The sequence below is a fragment of the Serinus canaria genome, chromosome 3 (assembly GCF_022539315.1).
Source record: "Serinus canaria isolate serCan28SL12 chromosome 3, serCan2020, whole genome shotgun sequence".
Taxonomy (NCBI): Eukaryota; Metazoa; Chordata; class Aves; order Passeriformes; family Fringillidae; genus Serinus; species Serinus canaria.
The window spans coordinates 48,920,288-48,940,831 of NC_066316.1; the positions used below are offsets into that span (position 1 = coordinate 48,920,288).

At 42.4% G+C, this 20,544-nt stretch overlaps 1 protein-coding gene across 2 annotated transcripts in view; it reads right to left on the minus strand.

Moving 5' to 3' along the window:
* UTRN (utrophin) overlaps nt 1-20,544 on the minus strand; it is a 362,109-nt gene that overhangs the window by 320,019 nt on the left and 21,546 nt on the right. The window contains exons 1-2 of one of the 2 annotated variants that reach the window (XM_030235269.2): nt 18,091-18,242; nt 17,083-17,240 (exon numbers count right to left, since the gene is read on the minus strand). The exons of the other annotated variant lie outside the window; for it this stretch is intronic. Of the exons in view, the coding sequence (XP_030091129.2) occupies nt 17,083-17,161 (79 nt within the window). The 5' untranslated portion in view covers nt 17,162-17,240; nt 18,091-18,242. Of the gene's footprint in view, nt 1-17,082; nt 17,241-18,090; nt 18,243-20,544 lie in introns of those variants that run through there. 2 annotated transcript variants of the gene reach the window in all.

Below are 20,544 nucleotides of genomic sequence, written 5' to 3' on the forward strand. Positions count from 1 at the left end.
CTAGTTAATGAAGAAGTGACTGGCAGAGAGTGTAATATCCTGACCTTCTGTCATGAATTTTAATTGCCTGCAGATGGTTAAGTTTAGCCTTATCTCCCCACGTGAACAGATCCACATGAACAATTTCTCCCTCACCTTGTGTAGTGCACTGGCACCTCATAGAGCCCACTGCTGGGCCCATGAGTTACCAGCAACACATCCTGTGGTGGGTGGAGCAGTGGGTCAGGTCTGACCCCTGCCTGGAAGAGTTGAGGTGGGTGCTAAACTGAAATCACTCTGCCCAAACCCACCTGAAGAATTGTCCCCAGTAATGCCACAGCTGCTATAAATAGAACTATTTCTAAACCAGCCTGGTTATTCTGATGTTTAAGGTCTCTACTACTCTTCTAAATTCATCAAATTTCTTCAAAGGGAATTATTCCTTATCCCCCACACAGGGTCCCCTTCCTTGTTCTTCAGGTTGCAACCAAAGAATAAGGCCATTTTAAAAGAAAAAACAGCTTGGGAAAATTGAGGAAAGGAAGCAAGCACTCTTCCATCTCTCCATGAAATGAAGAATTTCACTCCAACTGAACAATGAGAACCTTTCCTTCTACAGCACATCAATGCCAATAACAACTGAGAACAACCAGCAGATTTATCAAATCTGAGATCAACTTGGAATTTATGAAAAACCTTCAATAAGTTCTACATAATTCAATTACACAAATTTCAGTAAAATTTAGATATCCATTAGAGGAGGTATAAAGCTTTTCCCCTGTATAAGCAATTTTTGAAATGAAGGTTCCATTGAAAAAATGACAATCCAAAACAAGATGCCTCTGCAAAAATCACATATTGTCAGATACAACTCTCGGCACCCTTACTCAGCACATTTTAGAAGTGCCATTTGGGGTTTTTTCAATATGTGCTTCTGCAAAGAAACCACTAACTTTGCATGCAGCAACTTGCAAGATCCTCAAAGAATTTCTGCCAAACCTCCTCTACACTACAGTGTTAATTCACCATATAAATATTCAAAGATGTTCTTGAATACCTGCCAGAAGGGAACACACTCCTCTGTAGCTACACAGCCACTTCCATGCTAACTTAGCTCACTACAGTAGTGCCCTGGGGTGGAAATGAAAGGCCAGGCAACAAAGTTCTACAGAGACAGGGAAAAAAATTAAAAAACTTTTAAAAAAAAAGAAAAAAAAAAAAAAAAAATCAAGCCATCTTAGTCACTCCAGGACACTTTTATCTTTTGATATTTAGCTGCCTGGAGCAAAGCAGGAACCCCAAAAGTTTCTTTGTACATAATGCATAAAGTTTCCTTTGCCTACTGCTTCCACATTTTTTACCCAACAGCCCAAGACAGGCCTGAAAAATTCATGTCAGTATGAGTTTCTACATCAATAGTTGCAAGGGGACAGAGAGAAAGCTGACCACGCTTTACTTCATCTATTCCTCAAATACTGGCAAAACCACTGAAAAACTAATCACAAGAGCTCACCATGTCACATCTCAGCTAAGAAGGGAAGCTAAACAAGCCTAAGGATATCCTACCCCATCCTCCACAGCTGATGACCAAATGCAAAGGTAAAATGAGTTTGGGAATGAACAGGCTTGTTTTACACTAAATAGAAACAGTCTGTGAGGCAGAAGTAGGCACGAAGGAAAAAAGCAAGTAAGATTAGATTCTGTTTTGGTCATATTTTTCATCTATTTCAGGAGGCTAATTTGAAGAGATTGAAGAACTCAAGGCTGAGGGTGACATTTTAGACACTTATTTAACCTAGTTTTACATTAAATAAATAAATTTTCCTTAAGGACGTCATTTTAAAAGTAGTCTCTTTTGCACACATATTCTTACTTGAACAGGAATTCAAAACAATCTTCAAAATTAAATATGTGGTTATTCATATCTAATTTAGTTGTTTATTCTACAAAAGGAAACTTGAAATAGGACTTTGCAATTTATTTAAAGCTGAGACAACGTATTTAACTAGTTCTATTTATTATAAAAAGAAATTAAAATTATTGAATCATCTCTTGGTTAGCAAAGAAATCCTCTCACCTTGCATTAATACACTGCCCTTCATTACTGAGATATAATTAGATCAGTTTGCAAAAAGTGCAGGGCACTATCTTTGCACTTGAATGTTAGAGCAACAGGTTACCTATTTACACCACAGAGATTTAAATAAACAGCAGATTATTATTTATAACAAGCTGGATGATTCTGGAAGACATGATCTAACTGACTCACCCATTCCTCAGCTGTACTCTCACCATTCCAAGCCCTGCAGGACTGAAGGAGGGTAGAGGAAATGTGTAAAGACTGTTAAGGAAAGACTTCTTTATGTAGCAAAACTTGTATGTGGTTTTGTATGTGGTTCCCCTTGATTAAGATACTTCAAGGATGCCTTAGTTAAAAAAACCCCAGTAATTTAACCAGAAATTCTCTTTTGTTCCTGTTTTTTGCATTACTTGAATACTTGGGTCTAAAATAATTGTCTATGAAAAAGGATTTATAACTCTTTTAATGATGCACACCTTACACAGAAGGTGCAAGCTCTACATCACACACCATTTTTCACTGAAATTAGATTTTACAATTTGTCAGTCTTTCCAAAAAGGTTTTTGTGATACCTTGAAGATTCCAAACTGTAGCTGAGTTCCATTTATTCACCCAAAAAGGACAGATAAAAAGAAAGGGAAAAATTACAGCCTCTATTAAGTATAGCACTACCGATACAAAGCAGTTTAAAATAAAGTCTCCCACAATTGAGACACAGTACTTCTCCCCTACTTAGACCACAGTGCATCCCAGAAAACAGATCCAGATCAAAATCCAACTCACAGCCACAGATTCTCACCAAGATCAAACATAATTAATTTAATTGCTTTTTAAAGACTTCCAGTAACACCAGTTATCTTAATTACCATTCATCTGCTCTGTCAGATGATAACCTTTTGGCTCTGCTAAATTTGGGAGTGCCAAGAACATAGAATTTCCTTTTTTCCCTTGTATTGTAGATGAGAGCTGAGTCTCCAGCTTTTACATTTTTACATTTCTTTGGCAGCACAAGAGGTTTTTAATAGGATAGCAAGTTAAAGTCCATTCTGAGTGCTGGAAGAATATGAAAGGAACCTTATTACCAATGAGAATACCAGGCACACATAATATCTTAGGAGGAACAAAACCCCTTTTTCTACTTTCTGCCCTCCATATTAGGATAAAAACAATTGTGTGCATTTAGTATGAAAGGGAAAAAATTGTCAGATTATAAAGCATAAGTACCCAAATTCATCAGAAATCAGACATTTCCAACTAAAGGAAACAAGTTTAAATTCATTTCACAATTTCTCTTCTCCTTACCATACCCACACAAATTATGCAGAATACTTTCATAATCAGGTTGCATTTCTCTAGGCAACATAAAATTCTGTTTCAGATGATCACTACAGTACATTACCATCTTTCAGCACTTCGGTGTATCCCAAGAATTCATATTCTTTAACCCCTTCCTTCTTTCCTCAGGCAGCAATGTGGAGTTCATCTAAACATTATACTTTCAACAGTTTTTACTATATAGGGACAAATCCATGTTAAAGTCAGAAAATGCAGGGCCAAAATAAGAAACTACAACAAAAGGAGGTGAGAACTAACATGGAATATAAATAAATCAGCAAAACATTTATAAGCAGTCTTTTTTCCTAGCACTTTATTTTAATATTATATAGACGTCCATTTTTACCATCTGACTAGTGGTTTCTGTTCCATCCCAGCTTCCTCTGCCCAACAGCAGCATGGAAGCACTGTGGAAGAAAGGATACATCAGGACTTCCAGGGCAACAACCAGCAGCAATTTTAGAGATTTCATTTTCTTTCTGCCCCAACTGCCCTAGAACCAAATTCTCCACTGAATACATCATACAACATGAACTAACTTTTCCTAGCCAGCTCCAAAGATTTGCAGTGAATCCAATTTCCTCTAAAGGCCATTCAACAGATCTGGACAACTTCAGAGAGGACTCTACTGTTAATTAGAGAATTAATCCTGAAATTAAACTTAATCAACTACACTAAGGACACTGAATCTTTTAAGGATGAACACAGCAGTTCAAGACCTTTTCAACACTGTATTGCAAAGAGACAGTAAAATCAAATTTGACATGCCTACAACAGGTCAGGGTTTTTAAGACCCCTCACTGCTTTCACACTAGTTTTCTCAGTTCTAAAAGCACCCTGTCCTTTTAATAGGCAAAGAAACCTCTACATAACGAGTGATATTTTTCTGAAAACACAGAAAATAAATTAGCATTTAATTATGTTCTTATACATAAAACCACCAAGCTATGGGATCCACGAGGTACTATACACTCCTCTTTTACCCTAATTCCTACTGAAGAAAATTTATCAGGCTCAGAAGAGGGCATTATGTGCTAGAGCCATCTCTGACCTAACCCAGTAACCTCTAATTTCGGTGTAGGATCAAGTGTGCTTCACTTGAACACATTAAAGTAAGAGCAACATTAAAGTACCTGCAAAATGCAAGAGCTCCTGCAATGTAAAAGTGCCCTAAAGCAGAAGTACCACGCTCAAATTCCTCTTTGAGGCAGAGCTGCACTTACTGACACAATGCACATAGCATGAGATTCCTGTGGGAATTTGAGAACACCAACGATAGCAACCTCACCCAGGAAGTAATCAAGACCCAGACCTCAAATGGGCCAACCACAGCATTCCACATTGTTCACTTCAGGATATGAATGAACACAACACAGAGATCGTAAAGCTAGAAGACATTTAACCAGGATAACCCTACATAATGCCCCTCTAAGCACACTTGTTACCTCAATGCCAGATGCCAGAGCACCACCATCCCCAAGCTAGCACACTTTGTGCATACCCAGCATCACAGCACAGCACACACTTTTGCACCAGGTAAGCCAAGGAAATAGTTCCCCATACATATCCCCCACATTTCCTCCAGGCAAACATGGACCCGTCTCCTGTCAAAGGGTCCATCATTATCTATGTGGTGACATATTTCCCTTCTATATACAGCCCTAAGCTCTCCTCCTTTTTAAACATCTCATCCATTTGGACTCTGACACCAACATAAGTATCATGTCTGTTATCTCATTGTCCTTTCATTACAGCAAAGACATCCCTCTTTCTCCTGCAATGGGTTTTTGTTAAAAGGAATGTATCAGAACTGTCCCTGTGTGCTGGCCAGCCCCCTTGCTACACAATGGCTGTTTATCATGATAACATTACATCCTTGCAACCACTGCCAGGGCTGGGGGCTGGATGGCTGTCAGTATGGGCAATGGAGGGGTTTGTTGTGGCTGTCTAATTCTGGAGAAGAAAAAGGAGAGCAACTCTGCTTTTCTCCAGCACTTAATCTCCTTACAATGTCTTTCTCCTATAAGTGGGGTGGGAATCAAGACTCTACAGCAAGCTTGCTCTTCCACTTAGACCAGCATCTTTTAGCAGCATGTTTTCCAGAATTATAGAATCATTTATGTTGGAAGAGACCTCTAAGATCATCCAACCATTAAACTAGCACTGCCAAGTCCACCACTAAATTCCTCTTTTCGGCCTACATCTTTGGACATGATCATTGAGCAGTACCTATCCAGGGCAGAAACACATGCAAACACAAACACCCTGGCCCAGAAGGTTTTGGGACTTCCCTAATTTATTACAAAAAGCCATCAACGCTCTCTGGTCCCCCACTCACTTCCTGGTACACCTTCTCTCTGTGCAATGCATCAGGAATGGGCCCCATCCCATCCTATACTGCAGTCAGGTGCTCAGTGGAAAGGTCAGTAGTTTGAACCCTTTGAAAATTTGAACAGTGACAGAAACTCATCAACAGTGACAAGCTGGCACGAGGACTCTAATTACAAGGCAGTGGCAGGAAACACAGGTACAACTCCAAATATGCCCCCAGCCAGTTTTTGGAAAAGGTGACCCCTTTGGATGTGCATTTTTCACAGTGCTCAGTGGCCAGGAACCAAGTGCTTTCACAGCAGGCAGATGCTGATAGCCATGCAGTCTGTCTGTGCCAGCACCCCAGCACATGGCTCCACCACAGACAGACCTCTACAAACAATCCTTCACTGGAGTTATCTTCTGTGAAGATGATCCAAAACAGCAGCTAAATTCTCAAGGATTCCTTTCTTCCCTGCAAATACCTCCCAGGACAGGAAGGTGAAGCCAAGGAGGCAACTGAGTCCAGCAACAAGAAAAAAGTATGATATTTTCCACCTGTTTCACTAGATTTCCAGACTGTTTCTAATTGCCTTCTGTTCACAGCACAGAGGAGATGCTGCCTGAAAAACACAGGGGGCCTCAGGTGTCAGCACAGAGCCCTGCCACACATCAGGACATGTCCCGGGGCAGTGGGAACCAGCACTGCCACATTCATCCCTTCACCCTTCCCTCATACCCCCCCCCCCACCCTTGCTGTCATCTTGGTAAGGTTTCTCCAGCTCTTTTGCTCTTTTTCCATACACTCTGCAACACACACAATCACTGCAATCTTCCTTCAACTAGGAGAAAAACCGTGAAGTTGAACAAGGTAAAGGAAGTAACAGAACATGCACACACAAAACAGAGCAACTTCTGGAAAGAACACAAGTATGTTTTTCAGAAAGAAAGGCTATGGGCTCTTTAGTTTATTTTGGATAATTATTTTTAACTGCATAACATGTTCAAAAAGTATTAGCCTTATACTTGGAATTGAACAGTACATCTATTTTTAAATATTATTCATTCAGCCACAAGTCATCCCGAGAGACAAGACAAATAATAACAATAAATCAACGTCTCCAGCAAGCACAGAGTCACCCTGGCTGTATATTAGCCTAGCTGACCATTCTATGTTGGATTTTATGTTCATATTTTACATGCACCCCTGGATTTTGTGGGTCACAAAACCTTTCTAATACAGGCATCTCTTCAGACTCAAGATCCCACATTTTAAATCCAGTTAAATGCTCCAAAGCATCTTCTTTCAACCCCAGATTCTGCCAGCCAAACCAGCTATATACATTGAGGCAAGTTTATACACTCAGACAGAGAGCAGGCTAATATATTTTATCTTTATAAAATGGAGTCTCAATTTGAGAAGTAAAATATCCCAGTCTACAAGTGATAGTAGACCACCACAAGGGCTAACAGGAGACAGATAAACACAGAGCTTGCTTCAGTCCAGTACACACTTTTCCAGTTTGTTCCATCTATTTTCAGGACTGTAATTTCTACAGTGTGACACATCAAAAAGGCACGTTACTGCCACAACACTGTCCCATTTGATGCCTCAGACATGCCTGACCATGGGATTCCACCTTTACCACTGCACTCCTAACATTAATTTCTCTGTTTCTCCAAGAGGGAGAAACAAGCAAGGGTTAATCACCCTCCAAAAGCAACCCATTTTGCAAGGCCAGGTATTGTTCTTTCATCCTATTGCACACACCCTTACCTAAGGGAAGGAAAAATGCTTGAGTGAACACACTTCCTTTTCTTTAGATATGGTACCCTACAACACACAAAGAGCTGTCACACCATAACCTTGTTGTGCACCTTGCTCAAAAATAGCTGATCTCTTAAACCAGAGAGTTTAGGGGGTTTTGATTAGACTTAGTATGTTTGTTTTTCAAAGTCAGAAAAGCTACAGCCTGTTTTCTTCAAGGAGACGAACACACCCAATACTGTTAGTCACTATGTAAGCAAAGTAACTACTATCTTTTACCAATGATGAAATATTTAACACTGTCTGCTGAGAAGGGGAAGTTACTCACCATGTAGTGACAGAAAACCCACTCCAGCAGATTACAGGTAGAGAAGATCTCAGTCAGGAAATTCTCAGCTCAAAGATTTGGAAGACAACCTTAACAATTTACCTTAACAATCTAGTATAGAAATTATATCTCCTCGTAAAACAAATATGAACAACAAAATACAGTTTACATGGAATCCATCAACTTCAAGTTTCCCAAGTTTTAGCAACCACTTACTTCATTATAGCCTAAATGAAAACCTTTCTAAAGAGCTACTCTAGATTGAAAAAAAGAAAAAATCTAAAATTTGGTTTCTCAGGTCCACGCCTCACTTCTCTACAGAGAAGGATCTACATAAAGACCCCAAGAATTCAGCCCTGAGTCTTCAAGCAGGTTCTCATGCTCCCTCCTGCTATGATGCATAAGAATGTTGAAGACAGTGCATTAATCCTTTAGGCATAAAGGGGCCTTTGTCCAAACTCTGCAGAGGTGTCATTCAAGGAGAAGCTCTGCAGGAGGACTGAAGTAACAGACACCACTGTGGTTGATGCAGCAGTCACTCTATCCCTGCATCTCAACAACTCTCTAAGCTTTGATCAATCTAGGTTGAGGTTTTTTGGATAAGAAAGTACAAGAAAAGCATATACATGGAAACAAGTTTTCCAAGTAGTGGTATGATGCACCTGGGCATTGGAAGCTTCTTGCAAGCAGTGGAGAATACTTGCAAAAACTTGACCTCTATGTTTCACATGTTGCTCTTCACCAAGGAATGGAAAGAAGAGAGCACCAGTGATCTGGAGCAGCAGCAGTGAAGAACATCAGGTTAGGAGCCTGACATCTATGGACACTGAAAGAACTCTGCTATTCATAATTTTAGTCAAATGTTTTACAAATCTCCTTTCTTTCAGTACTGATTTTCCTGTAACCAAGGAACTTCCAGTTAACATTCAGAGGGCAAATAATGAACTTGAACTGGATTTCAATAGCCTTGAAAACAGAAATAATTCCAACACAGAATAGTATGATTTCTGACAATGGACAAAACTCCATTTGAACTCTTCCCTTCCTTCTTTTCTATTTTGAACATAGTGATTGGGCACTTAAGTATAAAACCACTTCCACATTAATACAATTGTCAACATTTAACTTGCCCTGTCAAGATAACAATGTAATCATCCAAAAGCATGTTTCACAATTTTAATAAATCTTCAAATGTCTGATGAAACCAGAACAGTGGTTGTCAGGGGTGGGTGTTTCTTTAAAAATGCCCTTTTGGCCAGAATTAGCTCAATGCTCACAGTCTCAGTGTGCCACTAAAACACAGCATCCTCACCAGCAAGTACCTGGGCACTGTGTGTGTGACACTGTCAAATAGAGTACTCCTCTGCACAGATTACAAAGTGTGTAAATGCAGTTTTTGAGTACTAAGACTAGAGTGAATAATTTCTTAACTCTCTGATTAAACTTAATCTCTAGTCTAAATGAAAAGTGTGTTAACTACATTAAGGAAAAAAAAAAATTTAAAGCTCAATAAATCAAACCAACAGGTTCTAAATTTGGCACAACAGCCAGGTCCAAAAGAAAAATTCCCAAGCAGAGAGGAAAAGCACTCAGAGCAAAGCAATTAAACATCACTGTTCCAGAGAGAACAAAACCATATTCAGAAGGGCACCACCAGACTTTCTTGACAAAAGACTGTGGAAGCTAAAAGATACATGGTGTTAACACAATATGTTCCCGTGAATTTCCACAAGAAATCTCATCCAAGAACAAGATGTACATGTAGAAACCAGGAAAATAAGGGTGATGAACTCTCTCTGGAAACGATTTATGCTGACCATAGCTGTTGTTCATTATAAAGCTATAACAGAAATAAAAGCCTGGAAAGAAGCAACAGAAAGGCTTTGGTCTGCAGGCATTTAACTACTACTTTATTTATTCTCTTCTGTTAATACAATCATATTTTATAATATAACAATTAAAACAACACAGAAACCAAAAGGCTTTGCTCTATTCCCAGTGCCCTCCCATAAAATGCTCAAATAAATTCCCATTGTTATTCATACACAGACTGCTGCTCTTTGCTCATCCAGGATAATGTGGTAAATTAAGAATAAAAATAGCTGGCAAAACATTTCAGAATTTACCCATCATACCACTTTTCTCTCATCAATAATTTGTAACAAAACATTTTAGGAGCATATTCCATCTTTGGTCCTCTGCCATGATCTAAACTGGGGGGTTGTGGGGGGCAAAAAACCACATTTCAATGCCAGGAAATAAAAGCAGAGTACATGGGAACTAACTAAAGTTATTTGTGGAATGAATTACATAGACCCATCAAAGCATGTTCTTTCATGGCTTAATTGCATGTTTCTCCACAGCTAAATGCATAAGCTGTTGACTGTCCTCATATGTTTATCTAATTTCACTACAAAATCTTTGAGTTTTTAGATGCTAGGTCCTCTTCATTTATAACAAGGTGATGTTGAAGCCCAGAAAAGAACTTCATGATCAATTTATGGCTGAAAAGTACTGCTGTAAATTCCCTATACTGATCATCAAATTAACCTTAAGAATTCATAACATATCTAATCTCTGTCACGCAGCCAGATCCCTTCCTCCCATCATGCATCCTGTGCTTTTGAGATGGAAGTTGGTCTTTTACTGAAACACACAGTCACCATCTCCCACCAGACAGAGATTCAACAGCTCTTCACCACTTCTTCCATATCCAGCAGAAGACCCACACACCTGAAACAATGCTAGGCTGCTAGAGAATGCTTCCCCAGCACAGGAGCTGCCTCCTTACAGGAGGAACTACAATTCAGCTACTCTCAATAACTCTCATGTTATTCCTCTCTGGCATCTCGACATGGTTGACAGTGCATCTGTCCTGTGCACTCAACAGATGAATGAATACCTAAAAATGCATTTTATTAAAGAGTGAACATATTTCTGAAAGAAACCTTCACAAAGTCACTGCCACAGCTGTAGATGTATCCACTGATAACCAGCCTCCTATGCATGGCTGCAGCTCTCATCCAGAGCTGGTCAGCCCACCAGAGAGAAGATGCAGCCCAAAACATACCCAAACTCAACCCTGCCCTTGGCTGAAGGAACTGGAACTGCCCACACCCTCTGTAAAAGCTGACCATCTTCCAGCAGCCATCTTCCACTGACAACCAGCTCCCAGCCCTGGCCCAGCCTCTGGAAGCACCAGTGTCAATGTCAGTGTCCCTCAACTGCACCCGGAGTCAGGGGCAGTGACCCTATACCAGCCCCTACCTGCTGGCCCCACAGATAAGTGACAACAAAACAGAATTCTAAGTGTTTGGATTTCAGTGAATTTCTTTTTGGCTTCACTCAGGGCTGAGCCCAACTGAGAGCCAATAATCAAACTTTCTCCTTTTATTCCATCCAAGGCAGTATCAGGTGGACATCTTTACAAAGAAAAGGCTCAGAGACCTCATATCCTAATAAATAAATAAATGGCAGTTTGAGTCCTCCTTCCCAATGACCCATGTTTCACTGACTTTGCAGCTGGGTATATTTACAAATCAGTAGTTCCTTGCCTCATTCTCAAAACTAAAGCTTGCTAGAGAGCTTTGCCCTTGCTTCTGTCAAACCCACAGTTTCTAATGGACTATTCTATTTCCTTAGGCTGTCATTTCTGTTGCTACCTTTCTTCTGAGAATATACTGTCACTTTCTGAAATTACAGCTCAGCTGCATCCCCAGAACATACTGGGGGAGGGGAGAAAGACATAAAACAGGGCACTATAACTTATTCTTTCATCAACACAATAAGGAGTCAGACATTGAAACTCCTCCCTCCCACCTCACAATGTTTAAACCCTGTTATTCATTCTTCAGACTGTTAGTAAGGCATCCAAATAAATGCAGTTCTCCACAACTTCATGCTAGGAGTGTCTCAGTTTGCAAGATAAGTGGAATCAGCTGTGTTTTTCAAATTGTGCACTTTCCTTTGAAGGAGGGATACCACACAACATTGAAAAGCAGATCATGCAGGCTCTGAGCACACCAATCCACGCTGCTACCTGGCAGCAGAGCAGATACACTGTCCTGAAACAACATCACTTCAGCTCAAGCCCACGTGCTCTTCCCCTTCCATGCCTACATTGATGTACCTATTCCCTATTTGTATTCAAAAGATTTTAATAACAATTCTTCCCCACTCTTCCTTGCTCACAAGAACCAACCCCAACACACACCACGGAAAAGTGATTCTGCTAGGAGAAACAGTCTAGGGGAAAATCAAAATTAGGAGCAGTTACTCAGAGGTGTTAACACAGCCCAGCTAATTCTCTGCAAAGCTGCCCAATGCTGTGAGCACATGATAAATATATTCATGCTACTGTATGAGAGTCTTTCTTCTTTCCCCAGACCTGAGGAGAGAAGGGGGGACAGTGCTCCAAAGGGCACTGAGGAAGGTGTGGAAAGAAACCCCACATTGCCCCTAGTTTGCCTCTCACCAAGGCACCCCTCCTCCACAGGACCCTCATCAGTGAGGGGTTCCCACAGCAGCAGCCCCTCCCCACACCAGCTTTAGAAACATTTAACACACTACACACAGTGCCTCACATAGCAGCTCTTGCTCAGGATTACGCCCTCCTTTACTGGCAGAGCACATGCAAATCAATGGGCCGCTTCTATGGTTTGGGTTGGTTTCATTCCACTCCCTGAAGAGCCACAATTTCTATTCCAAGACAGAGTCGTGCTTCAAACACACGGAGCAGCATATGTTATTTCTTCACCTACCCATCAAGATGCTAGAAGAAACCAGCCTGGTACTTCTATATCTGTCATTTCATAAATGCTAGGCAATACCCTAGAACTGTCTTCACTGCAGCATCCAATCTGTCCCCACCAGACAGCCCAAGAAAAGGAAGCTATACAGTTGACAGAAAGAAGCCAGGCTACAGCAACCCAAAGGCTTAAAGACATTTCAGTGGCTAGAAAAAAGGAGAGCAAGTTTGACACTCATCTTTAATACCCTATCTGCACAAATATCCCCGATGAGTTCACACAGTGCAAATTTGGCTACAAAAACTCTGTATCCACTTGACAGAATCCTAAGGGTCCACATGCAACTATGAAAACTCCTGACAGTTTCACACCAAAAGAGCCAAAATGGAAAAGGAAAAGCAGCACGTTTGGCCTGTAGTTATCTGGCAGCGAGAGACACAACTAAAGGAACTGGTTCCAAGGGCAACCTGTGGTGTCATGGGGCAGCGAGACCCCAGGAGCAAGGGGTCTGCCAGCCAAGTAAGCACTGCTTCAGAGGGCAAGAGTACAGACAGACAAGAGCAGCAGTTCTCAGAATAAGCCTGGCCCCAAAAGTCCAAAACTAAGTTACAATTTCTCAAAGCAGTCTTTCAGTCAAATATATTTGAGGAGAATTAAGTTCCCTTCAATTTAGAGAGAGCTCATATCTTAAAATGCACCAGAGGCGCAATCTTCTAAAAATGTTTTTCCTGCTATGTCTTACTGTTTAATTATATATTACCATTCCAAGCTACCATGACAGATTTTAAGTGAGTTTGTCTTTTTTCCATAATTAATCATAGCAAAGACTCATCTGTTTTTCAAACCTGTGATGACAGCACTGTGTTCACCACTGTAAGGCAATCATCCCACAGCATTCCTTCCCAAAAGCTATTGCAATGAGAAAAGCTCACCTATCTGCACAAGATGCCTTTCAAAGATATAAATCAGCTCCACCTACATTACTTCATACTACAGGTAAGTTAATAAAAAGGAAAACTGCTTTTCCATAACAAGCCATTATCAAGACACTCAGGCATAATGCAGGCTAATAATGTTAAATAATACCACTTCTAAACATATAAACCTAGCATAACCATTCAGGAACAAGTATCCTACCCACTAAACACCACTCAGCCATCAGCATCCACCACTGGTACAGAAAGAAGGGAGGCAAAAAGATTGTTGGTCTGAGAACAAAAAGCAGCTTCCTTTATAAACTCAATAACCAGAAGTTATTTTATAGGCAGCTTTAGTCACCATCAAATACTATTCTAAGTGCAGAAGAGGTCTCTTCAAGACAACCTGATCTACAGGTAGCTACAAGTTAACAGACTACTTAATCAAAGAGGAGCCATATCCAAAGCAGAAAACAAATACTAATTGGACAACAGGAAAAAGTCTTTCTTCTTTCATCCCAAGTCACAGAAGTGACATTAAGGGCATAGAAAATCTCTGCTCTGGAAAAAAAAATCAAGCACTTTTAACTTGTAACAGATTATAGCACATTCATTTAAAGTTTCTTTGCTGACCACTGAAGGAAAAAGCATTTCCAAAATAATCAATAACATATAGAGATGCCCATTCAAAGTGTTTTATCCTTCACCCTCTTAGTTTGAGAGGAAAGAACAAATGAGATACTGGCAAAATTACTTTTTCCCATCTGTGAAATCCTATGGCAACCCCTACTTTTTTCTTTTTTTTTTTTTTTTTTTGTAAAAGTGACAAATGGAAATCCTATTAATTTATTTTGATTGGTCTATAGAGAAATCATGATTTCCAGCAGGTCTCCTAAATCCTTCATGTGGCACACTGGCAGCTTCCCAATTACAAGACTAAGAAAAAAAATGACACAGCTTGTTCTGCTAATAAAAACAAGCATAGATGGGCCCCACACAGCCCTGAGCAGGTGTAAAACTTTATGTGTCTTAATATAGTCTCATAAGAGTGACTTTAGATCAAAGCTCAATAACCAACACACTACCTGTACTGACAGTGCCACCTTTATGGCTTTCTAGCTACTTCACAGTTTTAGAAAGCAAGATAACTAAAGCAGCCATGACTACAAAAAAGGCAATATATTCAGTAAACAGGCTGCTAAAGACTGAAGTTTACATTTGTATCAAAAGATTTAGAAACATTTTTACTAGTACCACTCTTTGTTAAGGTTGACCCAGAAAGATTCTGACAATTCAAATCATAATTTCCTTCCAAATTGGTACAAGACAAACAACTAAAAAGACTCAGTCATAGATCTTAAACATCACTTCTAGAACGTGAATGGTTTTAAATAGCAACAATATCCTGACAGCTTGGTGATCAGTTCTGAAGAGATGAAGACAAACATTGAAATAGACAAACAGAATTGCCCAGGAGAGCACAGAGAAAGTGATCTTTACAAAGAACATTATACATCTATCTTCTTTTATTTGCAAGAATAAACTGTTTTCAGTATGCTTATTTAAAAATACATAGGAATAATACACACTCAAAAAATATTATGACACATTAAATCACTTGATCACATTTTAAATCACGTAGAGAGTTTTTCACCCATTGTGTTTTGTATTTTATTTATTCAGTGAAAATATTCAGTGCACATTTGCATGTGCTCCCTAATCAAAGTGTTAAGAGACTTCCCACATCACTGGTGCTAAGAACTTACAGAGCAGCAAGAAACAGAGCAGCAAGAAACAGAGCAGCCTTTTTTCTGTGACAGCAAATGATTGTCTTTTTCTGATCTCTTGAGTCTCAAAAGCCATGCAGAAGCCTAAGCTACCCCAAATATTACTAAGTTATAACACTTCCACTGTATTTCAAGTCATTTAGACTGACAAGCATTTCATACTGGAGAAATCTTCCCAGAAAAAAAAAAACCTCAGTTTTTCTTTCTAAGCATCAAAATCAGCGTTCTCTTTCCATAACATCTAGGAAAATTAAAATATCTTATCCTCAGTCCTGAAAACGAGCCTTTTATTTGCTGTCACCTGTGCTTCAGAAAACTTCAGTCCTTTCATTAGGAAAACCATCCCACAGATTTACTTGTAGTCAATGGTTCAGATCTGAGCTACAGTAGTACAGAAATTTACTTGAAGAAATCACACATCCAGATCCAAAACAGATAGTAATTAGAAAATAATTATTTAAGATCAGTCATCACTGATTTTTAAATTAATGCACAAGTCTTTTAGCCTTGTATTTAAATTTACAGTGTTTTCTCATTCCACTGAAGAAATTCAACATGGTTCTAACAGGAAATTTACAATCATCTGCCTCAACCAAAACAACAGAACTTACTGTACAATTTGTTAATTCATGAAAAACCTTCAATACATCCATGTTTCTTCACACACCTTATAAAACTGTAGCACTTACATATATACACACATGCATACAAACGGTCTGCAAGCTACCCCCACACTCAAAGCCCCTGAAGATACTGACTACACCCTCCAATCAAATGAAGTTATGTCCAGAGTAACAGCAGAATACAGAAAACACTACAGAATTCAAAATTAAAAACCCACAAACGTCTGTTTCATAAACTGCTCTTTCAGAAGAGAAAGACTCAGAAAGTAAAGGTCTAAGAAACAAACAATTCAAAAACCAATGGGATCCAGATCAAACCCACATCCTATGTAATCTGACATATCAAATCACAACCAACTGAAGATCTAAAGTTTTTAACATGTAGAGAACTTTAAAAAAACAAACCACTGCTAAGTTTGCTACATATCACAGGAAAATCTTTTGATAACAGGAGCATTTTGCATGTCAGAAATGCACAGCCTCAGACTGTGAGGCTGAGGAGTCCAGCACCCAGTCTCTGAATGGAGCACAAATTTCTACCAATGTTTAAAAATCTCTCAGCTGTCCCTCCAAAACCTCTGTTCTCCCCCCGATAAACTGACGGTACCTCACTATCCACCTCCGCACCCATCAGAGCCTCAGGAGACCCCAACACACTACAATCAAACAAAATCCATATTTTCCTAATAACCTTCAGGTCCGTTACAGGAATGTTTTGCTGAAGGAAATGCCTGAGTGAGTAGCCTTAGACAACTGTTTTACATTAAGGAGGAAGCACATTCATTTACTGCATGAGTACTACAGCCGATGCACTTCCAGGAGGTACAATGTTGCAGCCACAGTTGCCATTTTCATTGCCTGAGAATAAACACGAAAGCTACCAACACTAGGTTGCATAAGAGTACTTTAAGCACATGGCTATTTACAAAAGTAGAGGTAATTATGATGCCAGAGGTGTATTCCAAATAAACAGACTTGACTAATACTGACAGAAAAACCCAAAACAAAACAAACCCTGAGTTCTACAATTACTATTACTCAGTAACAGTAGGGGAGCTGCATGAACAGCCTCCGTCACTAGCTGTACTACCAACACAAAAGCCCAAAAAACCTGCTGGACAAAGGTGCTCTTTGAAAATGCCAGCTTATATCAGAAGCTATGGGTAGAGGAGAAAAGAGGAAAACACCGTTCCCCTCGACAGTTTACCTGATCTGGATTTGATGATGTCGCTGAACTCGCTGTGTCCCCCGCCAGGTCCTTCCTCCTGCTCGGAGACACGGGCCATACTCGTGGGCTGCGGTGTGCCACGGGCGGAGCCTAAATCCGCTGGGACAAGGCTTCCATGGAGGGCCACGGCTCAGCACCTAGAGCACAGGACCAGGAGCAGAAAGGCACGATAACTCCACGGGCTATGCCAGGTGCGACTCGCGTGCAATGCGAGGGATCGAGGCTTGCTGGCTATGCCCACGGGAGTCCTGCAGCGGGACACCTTATGGTGGCACTTAAAAAGTGGGATGGCCCTGAAGGTGCAGCAGCACAGCTGAATCCTCAGCCGCGAAAGCCAAGCTTCACTCACCCTTGGGCGACAGGGCGCCCCGTCCCCAAAGGGGCAGGACACGGCCCTCGCAGCGACACCACCGCCACCACGGGGACAGCCCCGCTCGACGGGTGGCACAGGGAGGGAGCTCCGCTCCCGCCGCGCTGGGGCGTGTGCCAGCGGCAAAGGGGCAGGGGCGCTGCCCCGGCTGGCCCAGGGCGCGACAGCCACGTGGGGGAGAAGCCACGCAGCCCCTCTCCCGGGGAAGCGGAGCTCCGCGGGGCGGGCCCCGGGCACGGCCGCCCCCGCCCGGCCGCCCCGGCACAGCGGCCGCCGCCCCCACTCCCCCGGCGGGGATTTTGACCCGGCAGCCGGCCGGGCGTGCCGGCACCTCCTCCCCGCGGGATGCGCGGCCGCAGCAGCGGCGCCGCCACCCTCGGGCACCCCTACGGGGGAGCCGCTCCTCGCCCCAGCTCCTCGCGGCCGCTCCGTCCCGCCCGCAGGTGCGCCCGCCGCGGGTGCTGCCCCCGCCCCGCGGCGTTACCGGAGCTGGGGAACAAACTTTCCCCGCCGAGCCCCTCCCGGTGCCGAGGTACTGCCGCTTGCCCGCAGAGCTGCCTCGCTCCCAGAGCTGCCGGGGCAGCCGCCGACAGCAACTCTCCTCGGCCGCCACTCACCCCTCGGGCACGGCGGCGGGAGGGACCGCGCTGCCCCACGGCGCAGCCCAGCTCCTCTTCGCACCCCGTCCACCGGCAGCAACTCCCGCGGCGCTGCGCTGGCGAACCCACAACTTTCTGTACGAGCCGCCGCCGCCGTCCTTCCCCTTCTCCTCCCCTTTCTTCCCCGCCCCTCGCGGCCCGGCCCTGCGGCGGCCCCTCCCTCGGCCTCGGCCCCGGCGCCCCCTTTGTTGGCCGGGCCAGCGCTGCGGGTGCGGGAGGGCCGCCCCGGCCGCGGCCCCTTCTCTGAGCGAGGGGCGGGGAGGGGCCGGGCCGGGCCGGCGCGGAGGGGAAGGGAAGGGTAGAGAGGGGCGGAGCGGGTCTCGGCTGCGCCCCCGCTCCTCCCAGGACCCCGCCCGAGGTGGTGGTGAAGAGTTATCCCGCTCCCCTCCTCCCGCGGGGCCTTCCCGTCCGCACCTGTGCGCTCCCGCCGCTCCTTCTGCTCCTTTCCCTCCCCAAATAAGCGCAGTCGCGCAGCGCTTCCCCGCGGCGTCCCATGAACACCGAAGTCAGGAAGTGTGACAAAATTTGAGAAGCACTTAGGAAATTTGCAAACAGCCGGAAACAACTATCCCGAAATCCGCCTGCTTTGGCCAGGTGTCTGTGCCTCATCTCACGGGGTCACTTGGCAGTTGTCACTTGGCAGTGACAACTCCCGGGTGGTTTTCGGCTGGGCAAGAATGGAACAGTTATGGATCAATAAAAATGTGCTGATGCTGGGTATCTGCAATCATTTTTGATGTATGAACAGACATAAATGTTAGTAAAATATTTAGCTGACACTAATTAATTTATTGCCACATTTGCAATCTGGGAATGAATTTACTCCTGTTTGCACAGGCAAGTAATCCATGCTCACTTGTACTGTGAGGCTGCAGAACACGTGGCTGTATTTATCTCGATAAGCATTAGTCTGAAGTTTCAGCAGTATCAGAGAGAAACTGTAGCTGAGTAATTCCCCGGTGTTACCTACCAGGCCTCAGGCCATACAGCCTAAAGTGTTTTCAAGGGTAGATGCATTCCCAACATTGAGTACTTCACCAGTAAATAAGAAAGGCCAGCAATCTGCAGGAAAGGAGGTGCAGAATTTATTAGCCAACAGAAAGGAGGAAGCACAGGCTTGGCAACATACTTATTCTGTATCTCGAGGTGAACAGAAATTGGTAGCAATGTGAAAAAAGGAAGATTTGTTTTCAGAAGTCTTTCTTTGCCAGTACACAGCTCATGGGTTTACTAGGCACTACAGATAACAAGAACAAACAATGACTATGTGCATGTTAGCCTAACCTAACTTTGATATTTACCCTTACTTTACTGTTTCCCCCCAAGGAAAAAAGAGATATTTCAAAGAAACAAAACCTGGTACCAGTAAATTATTATTATCGTAATTCTAATTGCATTTAACATTTTTTTCCTCAACCTTTGATTAGTGCAGTACATGTGGAACAGGGACTGGGTCTTTTGCTTCTGTATTGCAGGATGGAAGGCCTTACACATAGTGTGCTATATTTTTGCATTTCAAAGAAGCCAAAAAACCAAGATGCCTAGTTTGGATCATTCCACAACTTCCCTTGGTGATTCAATGCAAATTAGTTAATTTATCTGCTTAATCCAAACCATTGCATGAAATCATTAATGGTTCTTACTTATAAAAGAATAATAATAATGTGTTGAAGAATTTGGATAACTGGAATTGAGAATCTATTGAGAATTGCAGCTCATGGGTGACAAACACTGTAAAAACGTGGACATCAATACCTGTCAGTGTCTAACTGTAAGGCAGGACTGAGCAGTATGCTGGATTTGCTGGAAAGGTATGGTTTGTGTTTATGCCTCTTTATTTACATTACACTGAAAAAACAGTACCGCAAACATAATGTTTGTGGTTAGAGGAGCATCACTTGTTCCCTGCTGCTCTTGACTGGCATCTCTGCCCCATCCCATGCATTCCCTCTGCCTGCTGGATTTTCAATGCCCAGTAACGAAAAAACACCCAAACACTGGAGACCCACAATCCAGACCCAGCTGCTTTCCACACAGTTCAAGAGACATAAACCCCTGTGTAACCCAGTGCCCACTCAAGAGTCAGCACAGAGGGAAATTGTCACTTCCCACTACTGGGTATCTAGCTGCAGTGCAGGGATAGGGATCCCAAAGCACTGCATTGCCTTGCCTAATGCAGGGAAATGCTAAGTGAAAAAAAACCTTTCTTTTGTGGGATGCACTGAGGGCATTACTCCTTTCACAGAGGCTACCCAAGACCACTATCAGCTAGCAGTAACTTTGATTGCTAAAAGCTGCAGTCAAACTGATAAGCAGGAGGGGAGAGCTGGTATATCCCATTTCAAATCTCTAAGTCCAAGGTCCCAGTTTTTACAATCTTGCTCTGAAAGCACCAAGTTACTTCTCAAAAAG